Source organism: Scyliorhinus torazame, chromosome 8 (genome assembly GCF_047496885.1).
Source record: "Scyliorhinus torazame isolate Kashiwa2021f chromosome 8, sScyTor2.1, whole genome shotgun sequence".
Classification (NCBI taxonomy): domain Eukaryota; kingdom Metazoa; phylum Chordata; class Chondrichthyes; order Carcharhiniformes; family Scyliorhinidae; genus Scyliorhinus; species Scyliorhinus torazame.
The window spans coordinates 128,070,081-128,098,025 of NC_092714.1; the positions used below are offsets into that span (position 1 = coordinate 128,070,081).

The 27,945-nt window shown below is 48.6% G+C and overlaps 1 protein-coding gene across 2 annotated transcripts in view; it reads left to right on the plus strand.

Annotated features, from left to right (window-relative positions):
* Nucleotides 1-27,945, plus strand: part of cdkl5 (cyclin dependent kinase like 5) — a 273,738-nt gene that overhangs the window by 159,986 nt on the left and 85,807 nt on the right. For both annotated transcript variants that reach the window (XM_072514173.1, XM_072514174.1), the window contains exons 8-9: nt 729-819; nt 19,378-19,567. In XM_072514173.1, coding sequence (XP_072370274.1) covers nt 729-819; nt 19,378-19,567 — 281 coding nt within the window. The remainder of the gene's footprint in view (nt 1-728; nt 820-19,377; nt 19,568-27,945) is intronic.

Sequence of the window (27,945 nt, forward strand, 5' to 3'; positions counted from 1 at the left end):
ATATATCTGGAAAAGATCAAGTACACCATTAGGGGATCAGTGGAGGGGTTCTACCTGAGGTGGCAGCCATTCATTTCCTACTTCAGAAAAATAATCACTATCAGACATTAAGGCGGTGTAGTTATTATTATTGGGGGTGGGTTATTTTAGTCCTTCTTTGGGTGGGATTTATAAGTTCGGTTGAGTGCTTTTTTTCATTTTTGTTTACTTTTGTACGATATTGCACTATTTGATATTCGTTTTCTGGGCTGTTTATAATGTGTTTATTATAAATAAAAGAAAATTTCATTAAAAATCTTTTTTTAACAAGTGAAAGTATGAAATGTTACTTACATGCAAAATGAGACTCCCAAAACACAAGAAAGCAAGACCATCTCAATGAAACTCCTCAGCTTTCCTTTCTTATACTGCTGCGTCTCCGATTTACTATCTTCCCAAAAAGGTCATTTTTTGACAAAAATGTCTAATATTCAGTGAGAGTAAATGTATAATTTTTTAAAAGAAAGCTGGCTTTTGAGAATGAACATGACTACAAATTCTCTTCAGAAAAGTTGTTGGAAATAGTTTTGTGTTTGTCAACTGTAATTATATTTTTCTGAAATCCTCATGACAACCCTAAATAGATCTTTTATATGAAGCCTTGGAATTTTTAGACATTAAATATTTCATCTTTAGCATTTGCAGACTTTGTTCATACATAACATGCTCACATTTTTGCCTTATAACAGGATTTGCTCGCAACTTGTCAGAGGGCAGCAATGCAAATTACACAGAATATGTGGCCACTAGGTGGTATCGATCACCTGAGCTACTGCTTGGGTAAGTCGTTGAGCTGCTCCACAGTTGTCAATTGAAAGATTATTGTAAATATCAAATTTCTTCAGGGGACTTGTTAAAAATGAAATGAGGACAAACTGAAATTATGTAACGTATAGGGAAATCCAGTGAGTTATCCTTAGACTCGTGACAAAGTGAATCTTTTGAGGGCTGTGGTAGACTAGGAAGCCAGTTGTTGTCGCCAGTTAATGTCAGAACTGATGTTCTTGACAAATCCAGCATTGGGAAGTGGCTAATTTGGAGGACATATTCTGTTTTGTTCCAGCAGTGCCAAACTTCTTTAAAAAACAGGAAAAAGGATGAAATAATGGGAACATTAAACATGTCTTAAAAATATATGTATCTTTTCCAATGAAACATTTCTGTAATTATGTGATGGATAACAAGTGCTATATTGTATTTCTAGCTCATTTAGCTGGAAGGCTGAGAACAGTAAACACATCAGAATTGAGATTGAAATTATATTAAGACTTAATTGATTGCACACTGCAAAGCTCATCCTCTTGGGAGAACACCACTTCACTGAACTCTAATTCTAATTCGGGATTTGCTTTGCATGTGATGGGTACATGTGAGAGAGGAAGGTCACTGATTAAGCCAATGCAGTTATACAGATTCAAGCAATGAAAATCGTCGGCTGATAACAAGAAAATAAAGGTTCAACATCAAAATAGTGTAGCTGCACCATTGTGAACAAGTGCTCAACTTCTCTGTGTGCACCAAAATTTCCACTTTATGGTGAGCTGCACCTGGCCTTCCTGTACTCCAACCAGATGGACCATACATCGGGCTCTTTGGGTAAACCTTTTATGTGTCTACAACCAATTTTGACAATAAACGGACAGTAGGGTTGCTGAGAAATTGTAGATTTGTTGGCGTCTTGCCCCTCGCCTGAGGTGTGGTGATCCTCCGGTTACATCACCACCAATCAGCTCTCCCCCTCAAAGGGGAAAACAGCCTGTGGTCATCTGGGACTACGGCAACTTTACTTTTACCTCGTGCAGTAGACGGGCAAGTTCACTTTTATGTGGGACTTAGTGGCATGTTTAGGTTACTGATTCCTGATATGTGAATGTGTGAGAGGTAGGGGGAAGGGACTAACGCAACTAAAGTCATTTCCAACATTTTCCAAACCGACGAAAACACAGTAAAAATATCATCCATCAAGTTGAATTTGAGTTGCCGTCAGCTGTGAGAGACAGAAATCTCATTAATCAGTGCCGTATCATAACACTGAACCCAATATAAAAGAAGGGGGAAGAGAACCACTGATGACCAAGCCATTTATTAACTATTTACTAACTGGGGGACATGTCCCAGACGCAGGTGGACATTGCCGAGGCAGTCCACAGCATGTCCCAGACACAGGTGGACATCATTGGGGCACTCAAGGGCGTGGCTCAGTCACTGAGGAGCATCACCAATGGCGACAACACCATGGTGCAGACAACGGGGATGCGTCAGGGCCAGCAGGGCCGGATGACGCAGAGACCTCTGGAGCTCACTCCAGCAGCCTCTCCGCCCATGGAGTCCGCAGGGCCCTACGGGCAATGTGTGGGAGGAGGGAGCACTGGAGCCCAACCTAGTGCCTTCCACAGGGACAAGGTGGCGGTTTTCATCTTGCCCGAATCCCCGCCTCCTGACACCGGCATGTCTCAAGGTCAGTGGGCAGAACAGGGTGGCACGGTGGTGCCAGTCACACCGGTAAGTTGGCTGGGGCCCTCTGGCTCCAGGGGCATTAAAGGCCACAGGGCGTGAGAAGTAGCAGGCGATCCCAACTCTGATGTACATCCTGGGGACACACCTAGTGGCAGAACACGGAAGCTGGAGAAGATAGAGGGTCACTGAGCGGGCACTGGGAGTGGGGTACCATCTGTCGCTAGGGACAGTGAGAGTTTTCAATGTTCACAAGTAAAACATGTTACACCTGTTATGGGCCAGGGCTTAGAAACTCCAAAATGTATTATGAAGCTCAACTGATCTATAACTTTTATGTAGAATTTGGCTAGGATGAGCACAAGAGCCTTCACTTCAGGTGTGATTCATCAGACTTCCAAGGCACTTTTATCAAAACAAAGTTTAATATAAGAATGTAGTTAACATATATCAAACACTTAGCAAGAATTTGTTATCAATTACAAACATGAAAAAAGCATGACAGCTACAGTGATCTATGTATATAACTCTTATTATATCCCCCTTAGCTGTTCCAATTCAATACAAAATCCAATAAAACCAAAACCCCTTTCAAGGGCATGGCCGAGCACACCCTAATCTCACTTGAATAGGGCTGGTCCTTTCCTTGAGATTCTGGTCCAGTTTTCAACCAGCAGATTCAAAACTCCTTATGGAAAGCAACTCTAGCTTTAAGGTTACCAAGGCAGTTTGCCACACCTACTGTGCTTTCAGTTCACTAGAACAGCTTTAAAATAAAACTGAGAAAACAGGGAAACTTCCTGCAGTACAAATGAACAAACCGAAAATAAAACCAAAAACTAAGCCCCCTCTCAGCTGACAGCCACAGCCCAGCTCCACCCACAAATGACATCACTGAAGCCATGCTGCAAGCCATGTGGTAAAACAAAACCTTTCTTAAAGGGTCACTCACATGACACATCTGATACATGCAAAGCCTCTGTCATGTTATTCCTCACAGCGGGCCGGCTTGCGCCCCCAGAGCTTGCCTCATAGCGGGTTATCATCACTTACCTGCCTTATATAATGGCCCACTGACAGTGCCGACACAGGCCCATCATCCTGGGGTGACGTTGCACAGATCCTGGAAGGGTGGAACAGGGTAGTGGGGGAGGGAGGTGGGGTGTGTGAGAGGGTTGGGAAGGGAAGGTAGAAATCGGTGGTGGAGGTGGTTAATGGGGGAGGGGGTGATTGGGGAGAGTTTGGGGGGGGAGGTGGGGAAGGATGATGGGGGGGGAATTGGTGGAGAGGGGTGAGCTGACAGATAAAGTCTCTTCCTATGAGAAGCAGGAAAGGATGAGGGCCCCTCATCCTCCTCTGCTGTCGCCCTCCCCCTGCTGTGCCAGGTTGTGTTGGGCAAGGCAGACCATCACAAAGCGGGAGACCCTCTGAGGGGGTGGAGGAGGGGGTTATGTACTGGAGAGCACCGCCAGAGCTGTCCAGGCATCGGAACCGCATTTTGTGCAGTCCAATGTACCGCTCAATGATAGCACAGGTGGCAGCAGGGGACTCGTTAAATTGGGGATCTGTAACGCTATCTGGCCTCCGCACTTTAGTTATCAGCCAGGACCTTGGTGGGTACCCCTTATACCACAAAAGCCAACCTGTCATCCTGGGGTGGCCCTCGAAGATGTCAAGAATCTCCCAGGATGTAGCTGTTGTGCACGCTCCCTGGGATGCATGCAAACGTGCATGATCCGGAAGTGGTGGTCGCACACGTGTTGAACATTCAGGGAGTGAAACCCCTTCCTGCTAATGAAGGGCACTCCCTGATGCACTGGTGGGTGCAAGGTGACATGTATGCCATCAATGACCCCTTGGACCTGGGGCATCCCAGCAATGGTGGAGAATCCTGTTGCCCGGGCATCTTGATGGGCTTCATCCAGCTCAAAGTTTATTTAGTCAGTTGATGGGTATACAGGGCACCCGTGACTTCATAGATGTACTTGTGGGCTTTCGCTTGTGAAATGCTGCACAAGTCCCCGCTCGAGACCTGGAATGAATCCGTTGCGTAAATGTTCAGGGCTCTGGTGGCCATCACGGTCACCGGCAGCACATGCTGTCCGTCATCTAATCGAACGGACAGCGATGCCTGTACACCTTAGGCCCCTCCCCGGCCTGATGGGGAGCCAGGTCTGCAGGGTGTGCGGCAGCCCCCTGCACATGTGGTGCTGCCTGGAGTCTGCATCATCGCTGCTGATGCTTTCTCCAGCATCTGGCTGCCTGGGCTGCCACCAGCACCACGAGGGCTGTTGCTGCGGAGTCAACAACACCATCCATATAGTATCTGTAAGGAATTGGAGCATGAGACCCTGGCAATCAGTTAGGGCTTCCACCCGGGACCTCAAATCTTTCAAGCCTGCCTCACCCATACCATATCCCACCTTCTCTGAGTGCCTTCCACTGAGCCAGTTATGCTGGGGACTGCATTCATACCTCTGCCAGGAACACCCCCGGGACCGTGCTACAGTGTTCTCCCCGATCCACTGGTTGCGGGGATATCTCCACTGCTGAAGCCCAGGTCCAGAGTATTGATTGTTGGCTGCCATCTCTGTGGTGTTGACACCTCCAAGGTTCAAGCAAAATGTCCAGGCCTCACAGTGTGATTGGAACCCTCGGCTGAGGCATGACACACAAACCCACGAGAATGCCTTGGGAGCTGGGAAGTGCTCACAAAACTAACAATGCTCATTCCTTATTGGATTTTTATAGGCTGACCTGATTAATACTACACTCCTGTATGCTTCATCCGATGCCGGTGTCTATGTATTTACATTGCGTACCTTGTGTTGCCTTATTATGTATTTTATTTTATTTTCATGTACCAAATGATCTGTTTGAGCTGCTCGCAGAAAAATACTTTTCACTGTACCTCGGTACACGTGACAATAAACAAATCCAATCCAATCCAATAGCCAATGGCTGCTCACAGTCAGAGGGAGTTAAAGTGACCGTCAGCATACAACCACAAACAGGGCTCTGTCCTGGAAGTGTTTGATGGGTCAGACAGCTGTAGTTGCCCCTGTTATGAGTATACATAAGTTGGGGATGGTCTGTCGGACCTGGAGGCGACCCCTGACCAATGGCGCCCCCCCCCCCCCCAACACTGGGGCAGCAGCACCAGTGCCTCTGGGCTGCATGCCCGAAAATTACAGTGGCTACTCACCTCCTCTGATCTCCTCAGTCGCCATTGCGTGAGGTTCCCATTTTTAAATTGGAGCCCCAAAACTGCGTCTGCGTGACTTCTCGCTGGGGAGCCAGTTAGTTCTCAGGAGGTGGTTAGATTGGGGTTTCATCTCATTAATGAGCAGGAGATTGGTCTTAATTGGTGCCTTGCCACGTCGAGGTGGGTTCCGGAACTCGCCAGCAGGAGCGGAGGCTGGTTAGATCGCAAACTGATTAGCGCCCGGCATGTTCTCTTTGGCGATTTAACTGTTGCACACGAATATCCGCCGGGCATAAGCCAAGGCCGTTAAATAGCACCCCAAATGTCAAGGGGTCAACTTCTATACAGTTAATGTTTTTGAGGTGTTTATATACATGCTTGATTTAGGTCCAAATGAAATCCAACAAAGACCATTGCAATGGAAAAAAGTAGAAACCAACAGCATTAAAAAAAAAAAAAATTTTTTTAAATATTTTAATTCAATTTTAGCAAATTTTCAACAAACCCCCCCTGTTACAGAAGAAAGAAAAGGATAAAACACATAGATCAACATAGTACACTTATATTGCGAATTCCCCCAATGTACAAACTCCCCATGAAGCAATAATAAACACATACCCAAAATCCCTCTTTCTCTTCCCCCCCCCCCCCCCTCCTAACGTTCCGCTAGAAAGTCTAGGAACAGTTGCCACCGCCTGAGGAACCCTGGCACAGATCCCCGCAGGGCAAACTTTACCCTCTCCAATTTAATGAACCCTGCCATGTCGCTGATCCAGGCTTCTACGCTTGGGGGCTTCGCATCCTTCCACTGTAGCAGAACCCTCCGCCGGGCTACCAGGGACGCAAAGGCCAGAATACCGGCCTCTTTCGCCTCCTGCACCCCCGGCTCGACTGATACCCCAAATAATGCTAACCCCCCAGCTCGGCTTGACCCGGGTGTTCACCACCTTAGACACAGTCCTCGCAAAGCCCCTCCAAAACCCATCCAGTGCCAGACACGCCCAGAACATATGTGCGTGGTTTGCTGCACTCCCCGAGCACCTCACACACTTGTCCTCTACCCCATAAACCCTACTCAACCTCGCCCCTGTCATATGCGCTCTGTGGAAATCTTAAATTGTATCAGACTAAGCCTGGCGCAAGAGAAGGAAGAATTAACCCTACCCAGGCCCACAGATCCTCATCTATCTCCTCCCCAAGCTCCTCCTCCCATTTACCCTTTAGCTCCTCCACCGAGGTCCCCTCCTCTTCCTGCATCTCCTGATAGACCGCCGAGACCTTGCCTTCTCCAGCCCACACCCCCAAGAGCACCCTATCTTGAATCTTACATGCTGAAAGCAACGGAAATTCCCTCACCTGCCGTCTCACAAACGCCCTACCTTGCATGTACCTGAAGGCGTTTCCAGGGGGCAGCCCAAATTTCTCCTCCAGCGCCCCAAGGCTCGCAAACGTCCCATCTATAAACAGGTTCCCCCATTCTTTTAATTCCTGCCCGATGCCAGCTCGGAAATCCCCCATCCATTCTCCCCGGGACGAACCGATGGTTCTCTCGGATCGGGGACCAAACCGAGGCCTCTACCTCACCCCTGTGGCCTCCACTGCCCACAAATTTTCAGAGTCGCCGCCACCTCCGGACCCGTGGTGTACCTTGTCGGCGGGAGCAGCAGCTGTGCCGTCACCAGCGCTCTCAGACTCGTGCCCACACAGGACGCCATCTCCAGCCTCTTCCACGCCGCCCCCACGCCCTCCATTACCCACTTAACGGTTCATCGCCACATTGGCAGCCCAGTAGTACCCACATAGATTGGGCAACGTTAACCCTCTGTCCCTGCTATGCTCGAGAAACACCCTTTTTACCCTCGGGGTCTTATTCGCCCATACAAATCCCATGATGCTCCTACTGACCCATTTAAAAAAAGCCTTGGGGATCAGGATGGGAAGGCACTGGAACACAAAGAGGAACCGCGGAAGGACCGTCATTTTCACCGACTGCACCCTACCCGCCAACGACAGTGGCAGCATATCCCACCTTTTAAATTCCTCCTCCATCTGCTCCACCAGCCGCATCAAATTGAGCTTGTGCAGGGCCACCCAACTCCTAGCCACCTGTATCCCCAGGTACCGAAAGCTCCTTTCCGCCCTCTTCAGCGGAAGCTCGTCTATCTCCCTTCCCTGGTCCCCTGGGTGTATCACAAAGAGCTCACTCTTCCCTACGTTAAGCTTACATCCGGAAAAGTCCCCGAACTCCCTGAGGATCCGCATAACCTCCGGCATCCCCTCCACTGGGTCCGCCACATACAATAGCAGATCAGCGGCATACAGCGACACCCGGTGTTCCTCCATTTCCTGGACTCCCTCAGTGCCATGGCCAAAGGCTCAATTGCCAATGCGAACAGCAAGGGGGATAGGGACACGCCTGCATCGTCCCCCGGTATAGCCAAAAGTATTCCGACCTCCGCCGGTTCGTGGCCACACTCGCCACCGAGGCTTCGTAAAGTAGCCTAACCCAACTGATGAACCCGTCCCCGAACCCAAACCTCCTCAGCACTTCCCAAAGATACTCCTACTCCACCCTACCGAAGGCCTTCTCCGCATCCATAGCCGCCACTACCTCCGCCTCCCCCTCCACTGCAGGCATCATAATTACATTGAGGAGCCTCCGCACATTGGTGTTCAACTGCCTACCCTTCACAAATCCCTTCTGGTCCTCGTGAATCACCCCCGGGACACAGTCCTCAATTCAGGTAGCCAGCACCTTCGCCAACAACTTTGCGTCGACGTTGAGGAGCGGGATCGGCCTGTACGACCCACACTGTAATGGGTCCTTGTACCGCTTCAGGATCAGCGAGATCAGCGCCCTGTACATTGTCAGGGGCAGGGGCCCCCCTCCCTCGCCTCATTGAAAGTCCTCACTAGTAGTGGGCCCAACAGGTCCATGTACTTCCGGTAGAATTCCACCGAGAACCCATCCGGCCCCGGGGCCTTCTCTGCCTGCATGCTCCCCAACCCCTTAACCAGCTCCTCCAGCTCAATCGGTGCCCCTAGCCCAACCACCTGCTCCTCCTCCACCCTTGGGAACCTCAGCCGATCCAAAAATCGGCACATCCCCCCCCCCTCCCCGTCGGGGGCTCAGACCTATACAGCTCCTCATAAAAGTCCTCGAATACCCCACTTATTCCCACCGCACTCCGCACCGTGTTCCCCCCTCTATCCTTAACTCCCCCAATCTTCCTTGTTGCCTCCTGTTTCCGAAGCTGACATGCCAACATCCGGCTCGCCTTCTCCCCATTTTCGTACACCGCCCCTTGCCCTTTCCTCCACTGCACCTCTGCCTTCCTGGTAGTCAACAGGTCAGTTCGGCCTGGAGGCTTCATCGCTCCTTGAGTAATCCCTCCTCGGGGACCTCTGCATACCTCCTATCCATCCTTAATATCTTCCCCACCAATCTCTCCCTCTCTCTCCTCTCCTTCCTCTCCTTATGGGCCATAGTGGAGATTAGCTCTCCCTTGACCACCGCCTTCAGCGCCTCCCAGACCACCCCCACCTGCACCTCCCCATTGTCGTTAGCCACTAAATATCTTTCAATGCACCCCCGGATCCGCTCGCTCACCTCCTCATCCGCCAACAGTCCCACATCGAGACGCCACAGCGGGCGCTGGTCCCTCTCCTCCCCCAACTCCAGCTCCACCCAATGCGGGGCATGGTCTGAGATAGCTATGGCCGAATATACCGTGCCCTCCACTCTCGGGATTAGTGCCCTACTCATAATGAAGAAATCTATCCGGGAGTAGGCTTTATGGACGTGGGAAAAAAAGGAAAATTCCCTGGCCCTCGGCCTGGCAAACCTCCATGGGTCCACTTCCCCCCCCCCCCCAATCTGGTCCATAAACCCCCCTAAGCACCTTGGCCGCCGCCGGCCTTTACCCGTCCTGGATCTGGAGCGGTCCAATGCTGGGTCCAACACCGTGTTGAAGTACCCCCCCATTATCAAGCTCCCTGTCTCCAGGTCCGGAATCCGACCCAACATGCGCCTCATGAATCCGGCATCGTCCCAATTCGGGGCGTATACATTCGCTAGTACCACCCGCACCCCCTGCAGCTTACCACTCACCATCACGTACCAACTCCATTATCTGCCATGATGTTCAGTGCCTCAAACGACACCCGCTTTCCCACCAAGATCGCCACCCCTTGATTCTTTGCGTCCAAGCCCGAGTGGAAAACCTGCCCTACCCACCCCTTTCTCAGCCTAACCTAATCTGTCACCTTCAAATGCGGCTCCTGGAGCATAACCACATCTGCCTTCAGTTCCTTCTGGTGTGGAAACACAAGGGCCCTCTTGACCGGCCCATTCAGGCCTCTCACATTCCAAGTTTCTCCCCTGCCCCCCCCCCCAGCTAGCCATCTCCCTTTCTAGGCCAGCCACACCCCCGCACCCTCCATTCCCCCAGATGGCGGACCCCCGCCCCGACTCTCTCTCCGAACTCCAGCTCCCTTTCGCCAGTGCAGCAGCAACCCAGTTCCCCCCCCCCACCCCACAGCTAGGTCCCCCCTAGCTGTATTGCCCCCCCCCCCCCCAATGGCACTCCCGTAAGTCTGCTGACCCCGGCCTCTCCTGCCACTCCGTCGACCCTCCAGTGTGAGAATCTCCTCACCCTCGTGGCAGTCAGCGTGCGCTCCTCTCCAACACCGCCCTTCCCTAGCGCGGGAAAAAGCCCGCGCTTTCCACCAAGCCGGCCCCGCCCTCTCTGGCGCAGCACCCTTTTGCGGCCTTATCTCAGCTGCCCCACCTCGGGCCTCTGCTTCCCCTTACCCCCCCGGCGGGGCCCCGTCCTTCCAACCACCGACACCCACACTCTCACATAACCCCCACTTCGAACCATTTACTCAACCCCACCCAGCACCAAAGAAAACAAAACAGTACATCTCCCAAAACACAATAATCACAATAACCCCCCTTCAACACCCCCTCCCAACAAATACTCAGTCCGTGTCCAACTTTTCCGCCTGGATAAAGGTCCACGCCTCCTCCGGCGTCTCAAAGTAATGGTGTCGGTCCTTAAACGTGACCCACAATCGCGCCGGCTGCAGCATCCCGAATTTCACCCCCTTCCGATGCAGAACCGCCTTAGCCCGGTTGTACCCGGCCCTTTTCTTGGCCACCTCCGCGCTCCAGTCCTGATATATACAAATCTCCGCGTTCTCCCACCTGCTGCTCTGCTCCTTTTTAGCCCATCTCAGGGCACACTCCCTGTCCACAAAGTGGTGGAACCGCATCATTACCGCCCGCAGCGGCTCATTGGCATTGGGCCTCCTCGCCAGGACTCGGTGAGCCCCATCCAGCTCCAGGGGCCTCAGGAAAGCTCCCGCGCCCAGCAGCGTGTTCAGCATTGTGACCACGGATGCTCTAGCATCCGACCCCTCCACTCCCTCCGGGGGACCCAGAATCCAAAGGTTCTTCCTCCTAGACCGATTCTCCATGTCTTCAAACTTTTCTTGCCACTTCTTGTGCAGCGCCTCCACCTTCACCGCCAGGCCTCGTTCTCCAAGGCCTTTTGCCACACCTCCCGGATCGCCGCCCCTTGGGCCTTCTGGGTCTCGACCAGCTTATCGATCGATGCCTGCATCGGCTCCAGCAGCTCTGCCTTCAGGTCCGCAAAACAGCACTTGAGGAACTCCTGCTGCTCTTGCGACCATTGCGCCCACGCTGCCTGGTCTCCACCCGCCGCCATCTTGGTTCTCCTCCCTCGCACTTTTCGCTGCACCAAAATCACTTTTTTCACCGCTCCACTCCTGGTCCAATCCATACAGTGCCGGGGGAATCGTACTGTCGCCTTCCCACACTGGGAACCGTCGAACAAATGCCGCTGGGGCCCCTAAAAAAAGCCCAAAAGTCCGTTTCTGACGGGAGCTGCCGAACGTGCGACTTAGCTCAGCATAGCCGCAACCGGAAATCACATTTACTTATTTTTATAACATTACAGCCGTATGCATTTCATCCATATGTATTATTGAACATTATTTATTTCACAACATTAGAAACAACATGTGTTTCATCTAATGCAATTAGCCAACACAGCGTTGAAGTCCCTTGAAATCACTGATTTGAATCTGAATCACCGAACAATTCAGACGAGTAGCCTCGTTGTATAACAACATTATATGGATCTTCGTGATCTTTAGCGTCATCCTAGTACCAGTAACTTCAGAATCATCATTCCACAAATAATTGTTCTTGGTAACATTGAGCACATTGGACATGCCACATTTTAGATACTTTTTGACAATGTTGCCATTCAGTTCATTCTAGCGTCTACAGACCATTTACTTGCCTCACTAGCGAGGATGTACTCATAATTCAGCCCTTTAGTGAGTGTTTTTTCACCTTCCAACATCCAATTGTTCCGCATCTTTTGAATGCTGCCCTTGAGAGGTTTATTTATACACACATCCAAGGGTTGAACAACACATTTAAGATCACTGGGAGCAACTGCCATGTCAGTGTTGGTCGATCTCTCATCAGTGACTAGATTGTCAACAAGGTGGGATTTAAACATGTCCCAGGTGTACAAGCCTCTATCTTTGTGTAGTCCTCTTGGTCTACAATTTCACACATGTTTGATCTATTTCTTGCAATCATCTTGATCCGTTCAGCCTTCCTCATGAGCATGGACAAACCGTCTTTCTGAAATTTCTCTTGGGGGGAGTGTTGCGCTGAAATATACCATTGGCTTTAATTTTGTGCCAAGTACCATAGGCGATGGAACTATTCTAAACTGTGTCTTCTTGAGACGAGTTGGCTTCCTAAGGACATTCTTTTCGCCCGTCTTAATAACAGTGTTGTTTGCTGGTGAAGGACTCGGACTTTAGGTTTCCTCCATTTTGGACTGGCCAGAACAGAACAGACTGAGGATCTGTTAATTTAGCAGGACTCCATCTTGGACCATACATGAATACCAGACATAACCTAAGGAGATTTGCCTCTTATCTGCGATGCTCACTCCCAGGAATAACTCATGGCATCTGACGTTAATTCATGCTTGTTAACATTTATTCAATTTGCCTCCCGAAATAACTCCTGTCCTTTTGACAGAAACTTAATTAATTTCTGCTTCAATAGTAAGAGCGAGGTGTTCGCGATCCAGGCATGGGGGCAGGAGAGGAGACTGAGGGAATTACCGTTCAAAGTGATGGGTAGGAGTTTTAGGTACCTGGGGATTCAGGTGGCTAGGGACTGGGATCAGCTCCATAAGTTAAATCTGGGTGGGCAGCATGATGGCGCAGTGGGTTAGCCCTGCTGCCTCACGGCGCCGAGGTCCCAGGTTCGATCCCGGCTCTGGGTCACTGTCTGTGTGGAGTTTGCACATTCTCCCCGTGTTTGCGTGGGTTTCGACAAAACCACAACCCAAAAGATGTGCAGGTTAGGTGGATTGAACATGCTAAATTGCCCCTTAATTGGAAAAAAAATAATTGGATACTCTAAATTTTATTTTATTTTTTAAAGTTAAATCTGGGCAGTGCGGTTGAGCATATCAATAAAGACTTCCGCAGGTGGGACATACTCCTGCTGTCAATGGCGGGGAGGGTGCAGACTGTGAAGATGACAGTCCTCCCGAGGTTGCTGTTCGTTTTTCATTGTATTCCAATTTTTATCCCCAAGTTTTTTTTCAGGAATATGAACACCGCAATCTCGGGATTTGTATGGGCTGGTAAGACCCCAAGGGTGAAGAAGGTACTTTTGGAACGGGGGCGCGGGGAGGGGGGCTTAGCCCTTCCGAATTTTATGAACTATTACTGGGCGGCCAACATATCGATGGTTTGGAAGTGGGTAGTGGGGGAGGGGTCGGTGTGGGAGCGAGTAGAGGCAGCACCGTGTAAGGGTACGAGTTTGGAGGCTTTGCTAACGGCGCCCCTGCCGTTCTCGCTGGCTCGGTACTCCACAAACCCAGCGGTAGTGGCAGCCCTGAGGGTGTGGAGACAATGGAGACAGACATGAGATTGGAGGGGGCGTCAGTGTGGTCACCGATCTGTGATAGTCACCGGTTTGTTCCGTGGGGGGCTGGATGGGGGCTTTAGGAGGTGGCAGTGGGCAGGGATTGAGAGATTTGGGGACCTCTTCATTGAGGAGGGCTTTCCGAGCCTGGAGGCATTAGAGGAGGAGTTTGAGTTGCCGGGTCGGAACGGGTTTCGGTACCGACATGTACGGGACTTTGTCCGGAGGCAGGTTCCAAGCTTTACTCGTCTCCCCCTGAGGAGACTACAGGATAAGGTACTGTCTAAAACGGGAGCTGGGGAGGGGAGGGTCTCGGAGATGTACAAGAAATTGATGGAGTGGGAAGGGGTCCCAATCGGGGAAGTGAAGAGGAAGTGAGAGGAAGAGTTAGGAGGGGAGCTGTATGTCGGACTATGGGAAAAGGCCTTGAAGAGAGTCAATTCATCCTCGTCGTGTGCCAGGCTTGGCCTGATCCAGTACAAGGTGATTCATAGGGCCCACATGACGGTAGCCCGGATGAGTAGGTTTTGCGAGGAAGTGGAGGACAGGTGCGGGGGAAGCCTGGCGAATCATGTGCATATGTTGTGGCCGTGTCCGAAGTTGTAGGGATTCTGGCAGGGATTTGCGGACGTCATGTCAGAGGTCCTGGAAGGGAGGGTGACTCCGAGTCCAGAAATGGCAATATTTGGGGTATCGGAAGATCCGGGGACCTGGGGGGGGAAGGGAAGCCGATGTCCTGGCCTTCTCCCTGGTGGCCCGGAGACGGATTTTGCTGGGATGGAGGGACTCGGAGCCTCCAAAATCAGGAGTGTGGGTTAGCGACATGGCAGTGTTTCTCAGGCTGGAAAAGGTGAAGTTCGCCTTGAGAGGTTCAACTCAGGAGTTTGCTCGGAGGTGGCAGCCGTTCATCGACTTCTTTAAGAAAAACTGAATGTCAGCAGAAAGGGGTGGTAGGGGAAAAGGGGGTGGGGAGAAAATGGGAGGCACAGCAGTATAAAATAAGGACAGGGAATCTAATATACGGGTAGTTAGGCGCTAGGGTGGGAAGGTAGTTGGGTATGTTATTGTGATGTGGTTGCGTGTGTCGGGCCGCTAGATTGTTTAGAATGTTAAATTTGTTAAACTGTGAAAATTACAAATGCTTCAATAAAATATTTTGTAAACAAAACTTCTGCTTCATTAGCATTTGTCCTGTTGGCCAGTGAATATAACTCGGATGGAACGGACAGGGGCCTCTGCCTGGAATAAAAGAAACTACAGGATTTGCAGGATACATGGTATCCAAATGACTTAGCTGAATTAGGCTTCCTTTAAACCAAAATGCTGGTTGTGATAATCATTGATTTAAGGCCTGAGACCAGGCTAACAAAGTACAAACAATCATCACGAGAGTGTCAATCGCCAAGGCAACTGGACCGATCCGCATTTGTTATCAGCAGGACGAGCAATTAACAGAAGACTGTGGTGCCAGGGAGGAGGAAGCATAAACACAGATGTTCAATATAATGGTCTATCTTATAAGTGTTATGAAGAAGTAATTACTTTTAACTTTGTATTAGACTAAGCGTTGTAACAGTATGTGATTAATTTGAAATAGTACTATTCTTTAAATTATTATTATTCACCACTATTAACTAAAGGTATATGGAGATTGGTGTGAAATGTCACGTTATAAACTATAGGATGAAGGAGTCTCGTGCTAGCAAATATCTAGGAATGTGACGTTGTTAATTCTAACAGTCACAGGAGACTCCTCGAACATTTGGGATAATAACGTCACCATGTAAATATTTGAGGGCCTTGAATAAACATTACTTGTTTGTAAAAGGCAAGCATACAGAATAGTGGGAGGAGTAAAGAGGAGTGATAAAGAAGGTCTGAAATGTATAATAATAATCTTTATTGTCACAAGTAGGCTTACATTGACATGACAATGAAGTAACTGTGAAAAGCCCCTAGTCGCCACATTCCGGCGCTTGTTCGGGTACACGGAGGCAGAATTCAGAATGTCCAAATTGTCTGCACGTTTTCCCTGTGGCTGCGTGGGTTTCCTCCGGGTACCCCAGTTTCCTCCCACAAATCCCAAAAGATGTCATCTCTGCTCTCGTGCTTGTAAGCGAGATGAGTTTTGACTGACTCCTTGAGCGAAGGATAGGCAGTATCTCTTCTCCTGGTCAAAAAGATCTTCAATAAAGTTTATGAATAGAACCTGCCATGCTTGATCCTAGTCTACTTTTTCAAATCTAACACTGGCATGTTCATCGGTGTTTCATCCATATTTTCAATGCCACTGTGCCTCCTGCCAATGCAAGATGGTGGTCTGCATGCACACTGGTCTGCGCATGTGCTGGGCTGCTCCCAGCTTGCCAGTATCACTCTGTGCACACGCAGATAATGTCATCACATTTCCCAGGGAGTGTGACAATATGCACAGGGCATCCTTGGAGAGTGTTGGGCAGTATCTCCACTTCTCCTCATCCCCTTTCCCCTTCAAGTATCATACTGTAAAGGGAAAGAACAAAAGGTTTTTCTGCAGACAAGGACCAAGAAGCTGATAAATAAACTGTAAATCGAGATGGGATTCCCAGGGAGTGTCTGCAGTTCAATTGTTTCCTAGGCTATGGTTTGAGACTTAAATAAACAGAGACACAGTGGGATACATAACATAGTCATATTGTTAAGTTTAGGCATGCTCTCTGTGTTATGCATTTAGAACTGCTGCGCCACCTATCACTATTAGGACAATTCTGCTCCCAGCACACGTTAACAGGATGCTTCTGCCCAGCTGTGATGATTTGAGCAATACCATCTCTGGTCCTGACCATTGCACTCTATAACATAAACTGAGTAAAGCAGTTCGAACTGTGTGTGCACAGCGTTGCCAGCAACCGCAGCCTTCTAATGCAGACCATTCTATGCACATTTTTCTGTTGGTCTTGGATGGTGGAATTTGTTGATTTTATCATCGAGTTTAGGTGGCAGTCGCTATGAATTTTCATTTTTCACAGAGTACTAAATCATGCATTTTCATAAATCTTGTACAGCATCGACTTGAATTCTGTAATACCATTTTTGTTCACTACTCTGAAAGTGTAGCATTGGATGGCATCACAGGTGGTTATTTGATCATTTTGTCAATGGTCATTAACCTAATCTGCCACTTTTTTCCAGGTGAAGCCATTTGCTTGGTCTTCCTCTGTTGCCATATTTTGAGGCATCTTTTGTAGGTTACTGACTCTCTTCTTTCCATTCTCTAAAACTATCTTGCTGCAGCATAATTATTCGTCTTCTTGGTGAATGTTACGGCTTTCATTTTAAATTGAGTTGCATACTTGTCATGCTTTTTCAAAGACGTCTTGGTGGAGCATACGTAACTTGTCAATGGTTAGGAGATTGCCACTAGAATTGACGGAGGGAAAATCTAAAGGTTTACCAGTGTGCCATTAAATTAATGAACTGTAGTAATTACTGGTAAGTAATTAACAATCACAACATGGTTTGATCCCTGAAAAAGTAAGGTATATGAAAAATTACTTTTAACCTAAAAGTTATGGGATCAAAGTTTACATGAGTATATATGATATATGGAAACATGAAAATAATGTAAGATTTTATTTCCGTTTATTTCAAATGATGGCAGGACAGGATGTCATGGGTTTGCAAGATTTAATTCCCACCTCGCATTCTTTTTATTAGATATAAGATTATTTTAATATACGGCACATAAACTTTACTCATTACATGATCGGGACCCATTTAAACACAGCCACAATGAAGTATTCATTTAAATTTGACTACCGGACAGCTGAGGTATTCATTTAAATTTGACTACCGGACAAATTAACTATTTTTCCACTAGCTTCCTGCCTGCCCCACCACCATATCACTTATCGTAAAATAGGACGAGGCTTTGCAGTGCCAGAAACTTGTTCATCATATATGGGTGAGTTGAAGCTGATGACTTGACTAATTTGAGATTTACTAATTAGTAGAAATCATTATACAGTATGGCTTAGCTGTTGTACATTTTCCTAGACTCTTAAACAGATGCATTTTAACTACATATAACTTGGGGGCTGGTAGGTGGGAGGAGTGTGGATGGTGTTCTCGAGTTACATCCCACTGTTGCATTACCACTTCACATTACTGTCAGACATGGTAATTGCCCATTATTATGTATTGACCACAGCAGATGTTAATTGCTAAGCAAACCAAACCAGTGGGATAGTTGGCTTTTTGTGTTTTGAAAATAAAAAGGGAAACATACTGATCTCAGCAGAAATATGTCCAGTGACACTTTTGAGATTTTAGAACTAAAAGTGAAGAGTTTATTAATAATAAGCACACAAGATTACAGTTACATAGTTAAAATTAGTCTTACAAAACATTTCCCCAAAAGACTCCCTACTTGGTCAGATCCAGAAGTAAACACCTCCCAAACAACACTCCCTTAACGATAAAAATCCAGTAATATTATCCAAGGCAACGTTGCTGTCACTTTAATAAGGCATACCACGCAAACCTCAGGTGGCACTGTGCCGCAGTGGTTAGCACTGCTGCTTCACAGCGCTGAGGAGCCGCGTTCCATCCCAGTTCCAGGTCACTGTCCGTGTGGAGTTTTCACATTCTCCTCGTGTCTGCGTGGGTCTCATCCCCACAACCCAAAGATGTGCAGGGTAGGAGGATTGGCCATGCTAAATTGCCCCTTAATTAGAAAAAAAAAGTCTTGGCCCCTTTAAATTTAAAAAAAATAATAAAAATACCCCACAACCCCTCAAACTCTCTTCCACTTTGCTATGGCAATCCAAGAATCATTCAGAAAGAAGACTGCTATTTGCAGCCCAAGAATTTGCTGACTTGATTGGGTGGCTGATTCAAACTGCACTTTCTCCCAGTCAAGAGTTGTTTCTAGGCGATCTTCTTCACACAACCAACCCCTAATTAATTCAACATCTCTCCTTCAATCACTTTTTTGCCTTTCATTTACAATTACATTGTCTTCAGCACTTTTTTGAACTCAACTTTTCCAAATTTTAAATATCTTTCATGTTTTCCAATGCACCACCTATGGATCTAATAAAATTTAAGAACCTTGCCTTTTTTACTTGTGAAACCGTTGCAAGTTGTAAAAGTTCTTTACTCCCCTTTGAAATTTAACCACTGAAAAAAAACATATCCCTAATACAAGCTGCTAACCTTTATGTATTTACTTATAAATAATTTGACCAAGAAAATCTCATTCAAAATCACCCATCAAAAATCTTTACTCCTTTCCCCCAACTCTTCCAGACAAATAGCTTGCATTAAACTTTCCCCAGTCTAATTTAATCACAGAAACTCAGCCTTCTTTGTATAATAATACAATATTCCCCACAAATATCTTTTAAAATAATCCATTCTCACAACTAATATAACTTAAAATGGCGTAGAAATGATTTTTCAAAAAAAGTGTGAAATATAGAAGTAAAAATAGCAATTAGTTATAAATTAAAATATTTACATGCTGAATGTACTAGCTTTCAGAATTTTAAATTTCAGCTATTTTTTGCCATGTTTACTGTATTGACACCACTCCACCCAGCCCCGCCCACCCACCCAACCTGCAAAGAGCGGGGAAAGCTCTTAATTGTAATATGATACAAAATGCATCATTCTATTTGTATTTTGTTTTCCTTCTCTCTTGCAGAGCTCCATATGGAAAGGCTGTTGACATGTGGTCTGTGGGCTGCATTCTTGGAGAACTAAGTGATGGACAACCACTTTTTCCAGGAGAGAGTGAAATAGATCAGCTTTATACAATTCAGAGAGTATTGGGACCACTTCCACCTGAGCAGATGAAGCTCTTTTATAGTAATCCTCGCTTTCACGGCCTGCGGGTATGGTGTTTAAAAATGTTGAAGTCAAATTAATAATTAGTATGCACCAGGGTTCTCTGATGCAAAGGTTGCCATAAGTATATATATATATACATATTAAGACTATAAGCTGAATTGTTCTAATCAAATACTTCAAATTCAAGAGAAAAGTTTACAAACTGCAAATTGGAGGGAGTTGGATTACGTCATTAAGCTAGTTATTTGAGTTTTGGTTTTATTTATATAATTCATTGGGTGGGATTCTCCGCCGGCCGGATGCTCCGTTTTGCTGCCACCCGGGGGGTTCCCGACTGCGTGGGGCTGCCCCACAATGGGAAACCCCATTGACCAGTTGGCATAACGGAGCTTCCCTCCGGCGTGGTGAGGCAGAAATGTGGCGCGACAGGGTGGAGCATCCCGCCCAGTGTCTACTAATGTGCTTTTTTTTAAAAATAATTCTTGAATGTGATATGGCTGTCACTGGCTGGGTCAGTATTTACTATCCATCCCTAATTGCCCTTTGAACGGAGTGGCTTGCCAGGCCATTTCAAAGTCCAATCACATTGCTGTGGATCTGGATTCCTATGTAGGCCAGACCTAATAAGGATGACCGATTTCTTTCCCCAAAGGACATCAGTGAATCACCATTGACAGTGGTTTAATTCCAGTTTTTAAAAAGTCTATTCAAATTTCACCATATAATAATAAACTTTGATTGTCGTAAAAACGCATCTGGTTCAACTAATATATAATAATCTTTATTGTCACAAGTAGGCTTACATTAACATGGCAATAAAGTTACTGTGAAAATCCCCTAGTTGCCACACTCCAGCGCCTGTTCAGGTACACGGAGGGAGAATTCAGAATGTCCAAATTACCTAACAGCACGTCTTTCGGGACTTGTGGGAGGAAATCGGAGCACCCGAACGGAATCCACGCAGACAAGGGGAGAACGTGCAGACTTCACACAGACACTTACCCAAGCTAGAATCGAATCTGGGACCCTGGCGCTGTGAAGCAACAGTGCTAACCACTGTGCTACCGTACTGTGCCATGGTGGGATTCGAATCCGGGTCCCCAGCGCATTACCCTGGGTCTCTTACCTTAGTCCACTGACAATACCATTACACTATCAAAGACCCCTTACAAAGACCAAAACAATACAATTACAGCTGTGCCTCATTTAGCACCACTCATGCGTTCCTAAAAGACTGTATGGTGAACAAAAATCACTTTCCTCTAAGAAAGCATTTAATAATGCAGGTACAGGAGGCAGTAAAGAAGGCAAATGGTATGTTGACCTTCATAGTGAGAGGATTTCAGTATAGGAATAGGCATATTTTACTGCAATTGTATAGGGCATTGGTGAGGCCACACCTGGAGTATTGTGTGCAGTTTTGGTGTCCTTATCTGAGGAAGGATGTTCTTGCTATGGAGAGAGTGCAGCGAAGGCTGATTCCTGGGATGGCGGGACTGTTATATGAGGAGAGACGAAGTCGGTTAGGATTTTATTCATTGGCGTTTAGAAGAGTGAGAGGGGATCTCATAGAAACTTACAAAATTCTAACAGGGTTAGACAGGGTAGATTCAGAAAGAATGTCCTCGATGGTGGGGTAGTCCAGAACTAGGGGTCAAAGTTTAAGGATAAGGGGTAAACCCTTTAGGATGGAAGTGAGGAGAAATTTCTTCACCCAGAGAGGGGTGAATCTGTGGAATTCACTATCATAGAAAGTAGCTGAGGCCAAAACGTTTAATTTCGAGAAGGAATTAGAGATAGCTCTTGGGGCTAAAGGGATATGGGGGGAAGGCAAGATCAGAGTATTAAACTTGATGATCAGCCATGATCATAATGAATGGCGAAGCAGGCTCGAAGGGCCGAATGGCCTCCTCCTTCTATCTTCTACGTATTTTTCTATGTAATAAGACTGAGTTACATTCCTGACCTGTAATTTTTACATTAAAAACCTATTGACTGCCATGAATATAACTGACCCAAAAATCCTCATTCTACTTACTATCTTACAACTCTTAATAAATTACTTCCCACATGTTGCTGCCTACCACCTACTCGCCGCCCCTCTTGCTTCCTTCCCCTCACCTCTTTCCTCTATTGACTCCTTCACTCCCTTATATTCGCCAGCCCTCTCACTGCCTCATTCGTTCCCCCCTCTACTACTTGGTGACGCTATTCCAAGCCCCTTGAGATGGCAAGCAGGGAAAAAAGAAAGTAGTGATGGAGTCGAGAAGGAAATGACGAGTGGAAATCAGGGAGGATGTTGAGAGAGGGAAGTGACAAGGGGGTTAAAGGTTCAGGAGAGGGAAGCATTGAGTGCGCAGAGGGCACGGGGATCGGGTGAGGGCAGTGGTGAAAGTAGGGAGCAACAGGGTTGGGAGAGGGAAGCGGGGAACGGGATGTCACAAGTGGTTAGGGAGATACAGTGAGCGGAGTTTTTTTTAAAAGCTGACTGAACAGGCCGTTCTTGGTGATGCATGCGCAGTAACTGTGCTAAACTGAAAATGGCGGCAACCTATTCAGCGAAGTTCCATTTCTCACAAACTGCACAAAAAGACTTTCAGAATGCACTTTAAGTCTGTACTGCGTCTTAAAGAATGTTGTTGCCAGTGCTCTCGCAGCTCTGCTCTATTCTGTTGAGGTTCGTAGGGCAGAGTAATTCATTCTGGCAAATACTTTCATCCTAAAATAACCATGTTTTAAATATTTTCATATTAACCTACCATTATCTGGTTCTGGAATGGACCATACTACACCTCTGGCCAAAAGTCTGGTTGGCAAATGTCTTTGTTCTTTCCGTTGTCTTTGTTACATTTGCAATGATTGAAATAGAGATGCCATTTTTTTCTGTAGCTTCCAGCCCCATGTTACGCAACTAATGAATTATGAGGCAAGTCCTATTATTTGCAGATACCATCTGACATCTCAATTACAGGTTACAAATTGTTGTTTGATAATATGTGTTGATAAATGAGAGAAAATGTGGAATTGTTTAAGGCAAATTGTGTCTATAACAAATCAAATTGAGTTCTCCATTGAAATAACAAAAAGGGTTGACAACGGTAGCCAAGTTGACGATAGTGGACTTCCGGTGACGGCTATGAAGGAGTAAGTGGCACATTTGGTGGCTCCAGCTCTGGTCGGACATTCGGACCTTTCCCCCGGATTGTTTTCCGGTTTTAAACGGTGAATTCGAAGGCTGAGGAAATTGGGCACCATTTCCACGTATCGGTGTAAGAGAAAAGAACCAGAAGTGCAAGAAAAGGCAGAAATAGGAAGATAGGCAAGAGCTGTGCTGAAGCTGCAGCAGGAGACAGCATGGCCGAGGACCGGACCCCTGGGGCGTCGGCGCAGCGATCAACGGAGCAGTTGATGCAGGTCATCCAGGACGGCTTTGCCAAGCAGAAACGGGACTGCCTGGACCCGATTAAAGAGTCGATTGATCGGCTGGAGCACAGATTGGACGCCCAGGATCGGGCGATCCAGAAGGTTGAGAAGGCGCTGGTTGAGCAGGAGGAGCATCAAACAGCGGGGGAGCTGGAGGTGGGGATGCTGCGGGACCAGCAGAAAAGGCTTCTGGAGAAGGTGGAGGACCTAGAGAATAGGTCCCGCCGGCAGAACTTAAGAATTGCCGGGCTCCCGGAGGGGGCTGAGGGAGCGGATGCTGGGGCATAAGTTGCGGTTATGTTTGAAAAGCTGCTGGGGGAGAGGGCATTCTCCCGACCCTTGGAGGAGGACAGGGCGGATAGAACGCTTGCGAGGAGGCCGCGAGCGAGGGACCCTCCGAGGGCAATGGTGGTGAGATTCCACAGGTTCCTGGACAAGGAATGTATTCTTCAGTGAACCAAGCGAATGCGGAGCTGTAAGTGGGACAACAGTATCCTGCGGGTGTACCAGGAGATGAGTGTGGAGGTGGCTAGGAAAAGGGCAGGCTACAACCAAGTTAAGTCGATCTTCTTCAAGAAACAGGTGAAGTTTGGACTGCTGTATCCGGCTCATCTTTCGGTCACATATGAGGACCAGCATCATTATTTTGAGTCGCCCGAAGATGCGCTGGACTTTGCTAAAAGAAAAGGACTGGTGGGGGGCTGAGAACTCTCGAACTTTGAGGCAACTTGTTGGCCTATATTGGGGTCCCTTTCTTTTTTAAATTTGTTTTTTCTCTTCTGTTTTTGAGTTCTGTTTAAGAAGTGGGGGGAGAAACTTTTTTCGTTTTCGGGTTTTCTTTTCGGTGGATGTTGGCAATGTCTTTTTCGTGGATGTGCACTTTTGTGGGGTGGAGACGTGCTTGTTTCGATGGGTGGTGTTTTTCTTTGCAGCTGGGTGATTGTGTGGGGATTGTTAGATGAGGGAATTTGTTTGTACGAGCGTGGGCGGGAGGGTAGAGGGGGAACAATAGGTGGGAGACTTTTTGGGGGCGGGGCCACCAAGCTAGCTGGGTGAGCTAGCTCACGGAAGTGCAATGGGGGGTGTGCATATGTTTAGTTTACTATATGGGTTAGGTTTTAGAGTAGTGTTGTTGGGGGGGAGGGGGAGTGGTTCTGCTGAAGAGGGAGGGACTTCAGTGGAGGGACAGTGAGGAGGTCGGTAGCGGGGGCCGCCGGGGGTGGGCTGGAGGAGGCGCAGCGCAGGGGCTGGAGGCGGGCCCAAGAAAGGGGATGGCTGATCGGCGGAGGGGGGGCACATTGCCCCCCAACTAGGCTGATCACCTGGAATGTTTGAGGGTTAAATGGGCCGGTTAAGAGGGCACGTGAGTTCGTGCATCTTAGGGGACTGAAGGCGGACGTGGTAATGTTGCAGGAGACGCACCTTAGAGTCGTGGACCAGGTTAGATTGAGGAAAGGCTGGGTCAGTCAGGTTTTCTGCTCGGGGCTGGGTGCAAAGACAGAGGGGTTGCGATCTTGATTAATAAGCGGGTGATATTTGAGGTGGGTAGAATAGTTTCGGATGTGGGGGGTCGATATATTATGGTTAGTGGTAAGCTGGAGGGGGTGAAGGTAGTGCTGGTTAATGTATATGCGCCAAATTGGGATGATGTGGAATTTATAAAGAGGATGTTAGGGAAGATACCGGACCTGGACTCGCCCAAACTGATCATGGGAGGGGACTTTAATACAGTTATTGATCCCGGCCTGGCTCGGTCATGCTCGAAAACAGGCAGGGTGCCAGCAATGGCAAAGGAACTGAAAGGGTTTATGGAGCAGATGGGGGGGTGGATCCATGGATATTTAGGCAGCCGAGGATGAAGGCGCTTTCCTTCTAATGCCACGTACTTAAGGTATACTCTCGGATCGATTTCTTTCTTTTGGGTAGGGCCTTGCTGGCAGGGGTTGTGGACACAGGGTATTCCGCGATTACGATCTCGGACCATGCTCCACACTGGGTTGACCTGCAGTTTAGTACAGATAGCAATCAGCAGCAGTAATGGTGATTGGATGTAGGGCTATTGGCGGATGAAGTGGTATGCGAGAGGCTGAGGAAATGCATGCTGAATTACCTGCAGGTAAATGATATGGGGGAGCGGTGGTCTGGGAAGCGCTGAAGGCAGTGGTGAGAGGAGAGCTGATCTCGATCCGGGCTCACGGGGACAGGACGGACAGGGCAGAGACGGACCGACTGGTGGTAGAGATTCTACAAGTCGACAGGAGGTACGCGGAGACTCCAGAGATATGATTTTTAAGGGAATGGCGGAGGCTCCAGGCGGAGTTTGGCTTGTTAACCAAGGGAGGGCAGTGGAACAGCTCAGAAAGGCGAGGGGGGCGATATACGAGCATGGTGAGAAAGCCAGCAGGATGCTTGCACAGCAGCTCAGAAAGAGGGAGGCAGCTAGAAAAATAGGGAAAGTTATCAACGGGGATGGGAACTTAGTTGGGGACTCGGCAGGGGTGAGTTAGGCGTTTCGGGATTTTTACAGCAGGTTGTACAGGTCGGAACCCCCTGCGGGGCCGGAGGGGATGAGGCACTTCCTGGAGGGGCTGACTTTCCCGAAGGTGGATGGGGAGCTGGTAGAAGGGCTGGGGGCCCCAGTCGGGTTGGAAGAGATAGTGGTGGGCTTGAAGGCCATGCAGTCTGGTAAGGCCCCGGGACCGGACGGGTACCCAGCCGAATTCTATAAAATGTTCTCCAGGGTATTGGGACCAGTGCTGATGATGGTGTTTAACGAGGCAAGGGAAAGGGGGTTCTGCCCTAGACGATGTCACAGGCCATGATTTCGCTTATCCTGAAGCAGGAAAAGAACCCGGAGCTATGTGGGTCTTACAGGCCGATTTCTTTGTTGAACGTAAATGCCAAACCGCTGGCCAATATTTTGTCCTCCAGGATTGAGGATTGTGTGCCGAACGTCATTGTGGAGGATCAGACGGGGTTCGTTAACGGAAGGCAGCTGGTGGCCAATGTAAGAAGGCTGTTAAACGTGATCATGATGCCCCCTGAGAGTAGGGAGGTGGAGGTAGTGGTCGCGATGGATGCGGAGAAAGCTTATGAACGGGTTGAGTGGGATTGTTTATGGGAGGTTCTGGAGTGGTTCGGATTTGAGCGGGACTTTATTGACTGGGTCAGGTTGCTGTACCAGGCTCCTGTGGCAAGTGTACGGGCGAACAGGACGATTTTGGACTATTTTAGACTGCACCAGGGGACGAGACAGGGATGCCCCCACTCCCCACTGCTGTTTGCGCTGGCGAAAGAGCCGCTGGCAATTGCTCTGAGGGCTTCAAGGGACTGGAAGGGGCTGGTCTGGGGGGGTAGTGGAGCACAGAGTCTCGCTGTATGTGGACGACCTGCTTTTGTATGTTTCGGATCCAATTGAGGGGATGGAAGAAATTATGGGAATTTTAGGGGAATTCGGCAGGTTTTCAGGGTATAAGCTTAAAATGGGGAAGAGCGAGATGTTTGTCAGGAGAGGCGACTGGGGGAACTGCCGTTCAGAGTGGTAGGGGACAGTTTCAGGTACCTGGGTATCCAAGTGGTGAGGGATTGGGACCGGCTACATGAACTGAACTTGGCCCGGCTGGTGGATCAGATGAAGGAGGATTTCTGGAGAGGGGATGCGCTCCCGTTGTCTCTGGCGGACAGAGTTCAAACGGTAAAAATTACGGTCCTCCCGAGATTCCTGTTTGTCTTTCAATGTCTCCCCATCTTCATCCCGCAGTCCTTTGTTAAGCGTGTCAATAAAGTTATAGCGGGCTTTGTATGGGGGGGGCAAGTCCCCGCGAGTGAGGAGGGTAATGCTTGAGCGGTGTCGGGGGGAGGGCGGGCTGGCACTGCCGAACTTTAGCAATTATTACTGGGCGGCTAATATAGCCATGGTTAGGAAGTGGCTGGTGGAGAGGGGGGTCGGCATGGGTGCGTATGGAGACCTCTTCTTGCAGGAGCACAAGTCTGGGGGCGCTGGTAACTGCGCCTCTGCCGTTCCCGCCAGCGCGGTACCGCAACCCCGTGGCGGTGGCGGCCTTGAGAGTCTGGGGGCAGTGGAGGAGACATGTGGGAGCAGTGGGAACATCGGTCTGGTCCCCAATCTGCGATAATCACTGGTTTGCCCCGGGGAGGATGGAGGATGGACGGGGGGTTTCGAATTTGGCGGAGAGCGGGGATTGAGAGGATGGGGGACTTGTTCATAGAGGGGAGCTTTCCGAGCATGAGGGCATTGGTGGGGGGAACGAATTTTGATATCTGCAGGTGCGGGACTTTCTGCGTAGACAGGTACCAACCTTCCCACTCCTGCCGCTAAGGGGGATTCAGCATAGGGTGGTTTCTAGAGACTGGATAGGAAAGGGGAGCGTTTCTGGCATTTATAAGGCGCTTATGGGATCAGAGGAGACGCAAACCAAGGAGCTGATGCGAAAGTGGTAGGAGGAGCTGGGGGGAGAGATTGAGGAGGGCCTTTGGGCGGACGCGTTGAGTAGAGTCAACGCAATCGCGACGTGTGCCAGGCTCAGCCTGATTCAATTCAAGGTCATGCACCAGGCTCACATGACAGTGGCCCGGATGAGCAGATTCTTTGGGGTGGAGGACAGGTGCTCAAAATGTGCGGGAGGACTGGCGAACCATGTCCACATGTTTTGGACATGTCCAAAGCTTAGGGGATTTTGGCAGGTGTTTGCGGACGTCATGTCCAAGGTATTAAATACAAGGGTGGTATTGAGTCCAGAGGTGGCGATTTTCGGGGTGTCGAAGAATCTGGGAATCCAGGAGGAGAAAGAGGCAGACGTTCTGGCCTTTGCTTCCCTGGTAGCCCGGAGGTGGATATTACTAGCATGGAGGGACTCAAAGCCCCCGAAGTCAGAGACCTGGCTTTCGGACATGGCTGGCTTTCTCTGCCTGGAGAAAATTAAGTTCGCCATGAGAGGGTCACTGTTAGGGTTCGCCCAGAGGTGGCAACCATTCATCA